The sequence below is a fragment of the Porites lutea genome, chromosome 5 (genome assembly GCF_958299795.1).
Source record: "Porites lutea chromosome 5, jaPorLute2.1, whole genome shotgun sequence".
NCBI lineage: Eukaryota > Metazoa > Cnidaria > Anthozoa > Scleractinia > Poritidae > Porites > Porites lutea.
The window spans coordinates 13,432,270-13,439,369 of NC_133205.1; the positions used below are offsets into that span (position 1 = coordinate 13,432,270).

The following is a 7,100-nucleotide window of genomic DNA, read 5'->3' on the forward strand; positions in this document are numbered from 1 at the left end:
TATCACCTCTTTTTTGCTTGAGAGCTAATCTTGACGCGCATCTTTGCACACTCTCTATCGCATGAATATCTTTGACAAGATATGGGTTCCAGACTGGAGCAGCATACTCTAGAAGTGGTCTGACCAATGTTTTGTAAAGCAATGAAAAAGCTGTTGTATTAGCTGTTCCAACAGACCGTCTTATTAGCCCTAGGACTTGGTTCGCCTTATTCACCATAGTACTAATATGTTCACTCCAAGTAAGATCTTTTGATATAATAATTCCAAGATCTTTAAAGCTCTTGACATCTTTTAAGGCCGTACCTAGTTTATAATTCGTAGTCGATTTGTGACGAGAATACGTTATTCGCATTGCTTCACACTTTTCCTCATTGAAACGAAGTTGCCATTTTTTGGCCCATTTACCAAGATTATTCAAATCAGTTTGAAGGTATTGTTCATCGAGACTAGGGTTGCGAAGCTCTCTGTAAATCTTTGTGTCATCCACAAATAATTTAATTTTTGAAGAGACACTATCAACGATATCATTTATATATGATAGGAATAAAATTGGACCAAGAATAGTTCCCTGTGGGGTACCAGATATCACAGGTGCCCAATCAGAAAAAGTCCCTCTTACAACAACTCGTTGCTTTCTACACGTGAGGAAATGCCTCAACCAGTTAAGAAGTTTGCTCTCAATACCGAAGCTATATAACTTTATGAGTAGACGTTCATGAGGAACACTATCAAAAGCCTTTGCGAGATCAAGAAATACAACATCTGTTGCTACGGATGAATTCCTAGATCTGGCGAAGTCATGAAAAGTAGAGAGTAATTGGGTCACCGTACACCTACCCTGCAAAAAACCAAATTGGTTTTTGTTTATCACGTTTTGGTCTTGCCAAAATGACGTTAACCTATCGCGTACAATTTTTTTGCTGATTTTGCATATCATGGATGTAAGCGAAATTGGACGATAATTCTCCCTCAAGTGTTTAGAACCTTTCTTATGAACTGGGACAATGTCAGCTGATCTCCCATCTTTGGGCAAATGGCCCAGCAGGAAAGATTTGTTGACCAGAAATGAGATCGAGGGCGCCAATTCGAACGCACATGATTTTAAAATTACTGGTGAAATTCTATCTGGACCCGGGGACTTGTTCGTTTTAAGAGACTTAAGATGCTTTAAAATTTCCTCAGTAGTACAGGAAATATAATTAAGTTTCTCACAAACTAAAGGCTCTAAAGAAGGCAAGTTGGTGAAGTCCTCAGAGGTAAAAACAGATGAAAAATAGGAATTAAAACTACTAGCAATACTCTCATCGACAATCAGTTCTTTGTCACCAACCTTTAAAGATACCAGAGTATTCGTACCGTTGAATCCTCACTTGCAAGAAGGCCTGCTTAATGTCTCCACACAAGGCAACTGGTTTAAGAGGGTTTCGAACCAGCACACTCCAGAGCAAATTTTGTAGAGGTGGCCCAGTCTCTAAGCAAGCGTTCAATGAAGGGCCACCTTGGTTTGCCTTAGCTGATGCATCAAAGACGATACACATTTTGGTACTCTGTGCTGTTTCTCTTATCACTGCTTTGTGCGGCAGATAACATTCTCTTTCCCCTTGAGTCTCATCGCTCACTCTCTCCACAATACCTTCTTTCAGTTGGTCTTGGATTATTTTGTCATACTCATCCAGGTGGCTGGGTACCTTCTGCAATTTCTTCACAAGGTTAGATAGTCATACGAGACTGCCTTTCTGATTGTTAGGGAGGGGTGGGTGTCCAGCTTTCCACAGTAGACCAGTCTCGTACCACCCCTCAGGGTGGCGTACCAGTTGCTCTTGGAATTCGGTATACACCACCTGTTGATCCCCGGCTGGTCTGTCCTCTAGTCTCAGTACATCAAGGCTGCACAACTGCTCGTAGTCTGATGAAGAACTCCTAGTCAGGTACACACTGCTCAGGTTTGTCTCATTTCCAGGGGGCATTATGGTCCAGCCAAACGATGTAAATTCTGCTATTGGTTCTCATGGCTCTCCCACCCTTGGTGCTGAATTTGTCTTAATCTTGGCGTATTCGCTAGCCCCCAGGATCATGTGTATAGGCAGCTCGGGCTTGATGTCGGTATCATCAATCTCCACGCCCTTGAGGTGTTGGTACTTGGCAATTGTATCCATATATCTCGGGTTCGGGATAGTTAGCAAAGTTTCCTTGTCCACTTTGCTCAGGTTAGTGGGTAGGCTGAAAACTCCTTTAATGTTAGAGACTTTTTCTTCTGACTAGTACTCGTCATCATCATTAAGATTGTCTTATACTCTCTTCGATCTGTTTTTCTGTTCAGTTTGCTAATGAGTGCCGCTGATACATAGGAGCTTCTGGCTCCCGTGTCCAATAAAGCTCTACACCTAATTCCATCCACATCTACCACAACTACCGGGTACACCACTTGACCTCCACCTGTTGCTAGCATCAGCTGGTTTGAAAGCTTATCACAAATTGAACTAGGGTGCTTCCCATTACATCTCTGGCAAGTAGTAGTGCATCTACATTCCGCTGCTCTATGCCTAGCGCTAGTACTGTTAAAACACAACTTATTGTCTGACAAGTACCTCCTCTTGTCAGCTACCACTTTAATCTTGTCACAGTCAACTGATTTATGTTCCTCAGACTTACAGTAAACACAAACCCTATGCTTTCCACCCTCTTGTTTAGCTTGAAGCAATGGGTCTCTTCCCTTGTCACGTCTCCCATGGTTGCCATCCAGGGGAACTGGGTTCCTTTCACACCACTTCCTTAAGCCTTCTAATAAGTGCGGGAACCCCCACTCCTGCCAGTTATCATCCAGCCTCACTAGATCAGCTCTTATGCCTGGTAGTTTATCTAGGGTAAGTCAAACATACCCTCTAATATCTTTCTCCTTACCCATGGACTCCAAGGTTTGGATATTGGTAACCAGTTTCTCATAGAACTCATTAATTCTTGTTGGGTTTGTCCTTGTGATAACTGGCAATCCCATTATGCACTAGATGTGAGCATTAGCTACTTCACTTGGCTTGGCTTCACTTGGTTGTGAGAATGTTCTTCGCTCGTGTGTATCCCTCACTGTTAAAGGGCAACCCATCGATGACAGCTCTAACTTTTGGTACAAGTAGTTCAAGTATGAGAATTTGGCAACTTGACCAATGTCGGATTTGTCTATTTCCGCTTCAAACTGCCCCCAAAATCTCTGCCAATCTAGATGCGTCCCCTGGAATTTCGTTATCACAAGTTTGGGTAGTTTAACTTTTGGTTAACCTGCATCACTCTCCTTCTCGACGGTTTTTGCTTCGAATTTCTTCTTGATCTCAAGTCTCGCTTTCTTCTCCTTTTCCTGAGTTTCTCTTGCTTCTCGTTCCCTTAACGTTTGTTCCAGCCCTTCTAATTCTCTGACCACTTTCTCGTACTTGCCCGACTCTGCTTCTATGCCCGAACTCCAAACTTTAATGTCATCTTCTTCGTCACCTCGTCCAATTTTAAGTTCTTGCAGAATCACTTTTACTTTGTGGCATTCCTCAACTTTGCATTCCATCAGCTTACGATGTCTTTGAATCGGTTTCAGCAAATTGCTGCCAGCAATCTTGTGTGTGTTTTGGTTCGTCAGCTGCAGTACTTTCAATTTGTTTTGGAATGCTTTCTCCTGATTTTCCACGGTTGCCGCTGGTGTTGTCATGACTGTGTCCTGGCAGGGTCGCCACTTTGTTGGAACTGTTTCTCCAGACAATAAACTCACGCTCATGATAAAGAACAGAACTGTTTTAATACTTCTAACTCTCTCTCGGTAAAGATCACTAACTCTCGCCATGTGCTTTTTTTGCTGATACATCACTTCTTGAAAACGACATCCTATAATATCCATAATCCTAGCTCCCAGGCCCCGACGACCTTAGGGTGTGCCTGACTAGTTTACAAATTAAAAAAAGCGTGAACGAAACATTCTTAACACCCGAATATCAACCTACGAATTCTCACATATGAACTCAAGGCAAGAAAATCACTCAAAGCTTTCTTTTACAGCTGGAATCGTAACAAAATATTCTTTGGAACGTTGTCTTTCTATTTGTGGTGAGAAAATGTCTAAAGACTTTTTAAAGTTCTGTAAGCTTACATCAAACCTGATACTCGGTCAGATCATTGTCTCAAATGTTACAAACATGCGTAAACTAAATAGCCACATAAACTACGCTGGACTTCATTAAATTAGATATAAAAAACAAACATCAAATGCAATAATTAGTCAGGCTTACAATTCGAGATGCAGCTCCTGAAAGCTATCAAGTAAGGCCAGAATCGCTTCAGACTTTTTAACCCTCTTACGCATCAAGCAAGGTGAAAAATGAAAATGATGCCATCTGAAAATCGAATTTCTGACTTTGACAAGTGACAAGCAAAAACCCAATAAACAAACTAGCCATGAATAACAGAAGACTCTTAATACCAGCTCAATTTTATTTTGTACATCCAGTGGAAAAAGACAGTTAAAAACATCTCAAGATGACACAAAACTCTGTCAGCTTCAGCCAAAAGCATATAACTGTCAAAGTAAACAAGTTTCAAGATGCTGCATAAATTTTCCATATGAACACACCTGTTAAATTTTCACCAATCAGAGCATGACCAATGTGTGACCATGGCAAGAAAAGCCTTCCCTGCCTAACAGCTGGCTGGATATTTACGTCCGAAGTGACAGTTTGAAATCACAATTTTAACATCCGGCACCTAAACACATATTTCATATGGATTTAAAAAAATTAATCTTGAGCCTGTGATCATTTGAAAACTAGTAACTTGTCAGCGGATTACTTAAAAAATACTCGACCTTGATGGGTCAAGACTTGAGCCCGCGAAAGGAAGTCAAAGACAGACCTGCACAGACTCCCAATGTTGTTTTTGTTTTTGTTTTTGTCTGGGAATGGTCTCTCTTTACTTTTTGCCTTTGTTTTAGCACCGATTGTGTTTGGTCAACGTGGACCTCTGACAATGATCTTTCTATATCTTGTTTAGGATACCCACCTGCTTTGAGGCATTGTTTAAAGTTCGCAAGGCACTCATCAAATGTTGTTTTTGAAGAGTTTGTTCTAAGTAATCTTATTGCCCCGCCTTTAATGAAGCCTCTTTTTACCCCCAGAGGGTGGCAAAGGTAAAGTGTGTATATTGAAAGGTTTCAGTCAGGTTATAGCAGGTTTTGATGTCCAAGATGGATTTCTCTGTGCATCGCTCTCCTTTGAAAACTATTGTATCAAGGAAAGTTATTTAGTTCTCTGATATTTCGGCTGTGAACTTTATTGTAGGATGGAAGTTGTTAGCTTCTTTAATAAAAAGTTCACGTCTTTTCTGTTACAGTCCCAAAGGGAGAAAATGTCATCGATGTTATGCTTTCATTCTCTTGGCTTGGTGTCGCTTTGTTGGATTAGGTTTGTTTCAATCTCCACCATGTAGATATTTGCAAAAGACACTGCTGTTTTTGTGCCAGTTGTAACCCCATGGGTTTGGAGATAATTCTTTCCATTGAACTCAAATGAGTTTTCTGTTAGGACTAGGCCAAGCATTCCCCTTAAGTAGTGTGTGGGGATCGGAGGGTCATTGTTATGAAACAACTGGCTCATATGCTTTGCATACTGTTTGCATTCCCTCTTCTTGTGGTATGTTTGTGTGTAAGCTAGTAACATCTATTGATACTTAACTGCATCCTGGCTTATCTTTGTTTTTTTCTATAAAATTATAAAATCAGTAGATAATCCTTAATGCAGGATTGTTGTTTTTGTGTGATAGGCTAGAGCAAAGTATCTACAAATGAGGATACTCATTCAGTTGGGCTGTCACAATCTGATATTATCGGTCTACTGACCTGTTTTGGTTTGTGGATTTTTGTAATTGCGTAGAAAATGGGTATTCTAGGTGGACTGGAGGTTTGTGAAAGCCATTTTCTCGTCATGTCATCAATGTGTTTGTCTCAATGTAATTTGTCAATGATATTATTGACCTTTGGTTGCGTGGTTTTCACCATTGGTGCTTCGAGGGGCTAATAGTGCTCTCTGTTTTCAAGCTGCAACCTCACCCTCATGTATTTTGTCTGTTTTGTTCATGCTGATCGTTGTTGTTCCTTTGCCTACTTTGTAGAGGTTTATGGCAGAGGTGTTGTTGTTGTTGTTGTTGTTTTCCCTTTTTTATTTAATGTAATTAAAACACTTTCAATTACAAAGTACTTACAATACTTACAAACAATGTATGGTACTTACGCTACTAACAAAACTATACTCTACTTACAAAACAATACTTATTTACAATGTGAGATACGCTACTAACAATACTATACTCTACTTACAATACAAAACTTGCAATACTTACTTACAATGAGATACTTACGCTACTAACAGTGCTATGATTCACGCTTTACATATATACAAAACAAAAACAGCTGCTTGCACTTCTTACAATACGGATCACATACGCTACAAAAACAAAAAAAAATAAGAAAACATACATGTAAATGTACACACCAAAAGAAATAAAAAAGATCACTGACTGAGCGCGGCATTTTTGTGGAAAACTACAATGAGGGACAAAAGTGTTGGCACACTTCCGTAAAATGGCCCCTTTTCGCATAGTGGATATACTTATCCCATTCCCCTGTCTACCCCAACCCCTTCCCCCCCAAAATCAATGTTGAATTTTGGACCCTCAAGTCTTTTTTTTACTTCAGACAACATTGATTCGGGGGGTGAGGGGATTTACGGCGTTTAAAAAGAATGAAATAATAGATGAATTAAATGTTTGCTAAAAGCACCCGTTTTAAACAAGTGTGTCAACTACTTTTGTCCCTGATTGTCTGAAATATGTATCTGTGTTTTCCGGCTAGATTTTTGACGCTGCTGAATTTTTGTGCGATGACGTTACTCTATGGGCCAAATTGTTTTTTTTAGAAACAACAATTTGTAAAGTTTCGTCCTGATTTGTAGTATACGTAGAGTAAAATGTACGAAGCGTATGTCATCACTTAATCTTGTACTTCCGCGCGCGTTCCTGATACCCTGTGGGGTCGAGAGGAAATCATTTGTGTTATGATCAATGCCGTTGCAGCGGAT

At 40.2% G+C, this 7,100-nt stretch overlaps 1 protein-coding gene across 1 annotated transcript in view; it reads right to left on the reverse strand.

Annotated features, from left to right (window-relative positions):
• LOC140937918 (uncharacterized) overlaps positions 1–1,967 on the reverse strand; it is a 6,759-nt gene extending 4,792 nt beyond the window's left edge. Inside the window, exons 1-3 of the mRNA XM_073387485.1 lie at positions 1,812–1,967; positions 1,357–1,691; positions 1–788 (exon numbers count right to left, since the gene is read on the reverse strand). The exon at positions 1–788 is cut by the window's left edge and continues 155 nt beyond it. Of these exons, the coding sequence (XP_073243586.1) occupies positions 1–788; positions 1,357–1,691; positions 1,812–1,967 (1,279 nt within the window). The remainder of the gene's footprint in view (positions 789–1,356; positions 1,692–1,811) is intronic.
• Between the last annotated feature and the right edge of the window lie 5,133 nt (positions 1,968–7,100).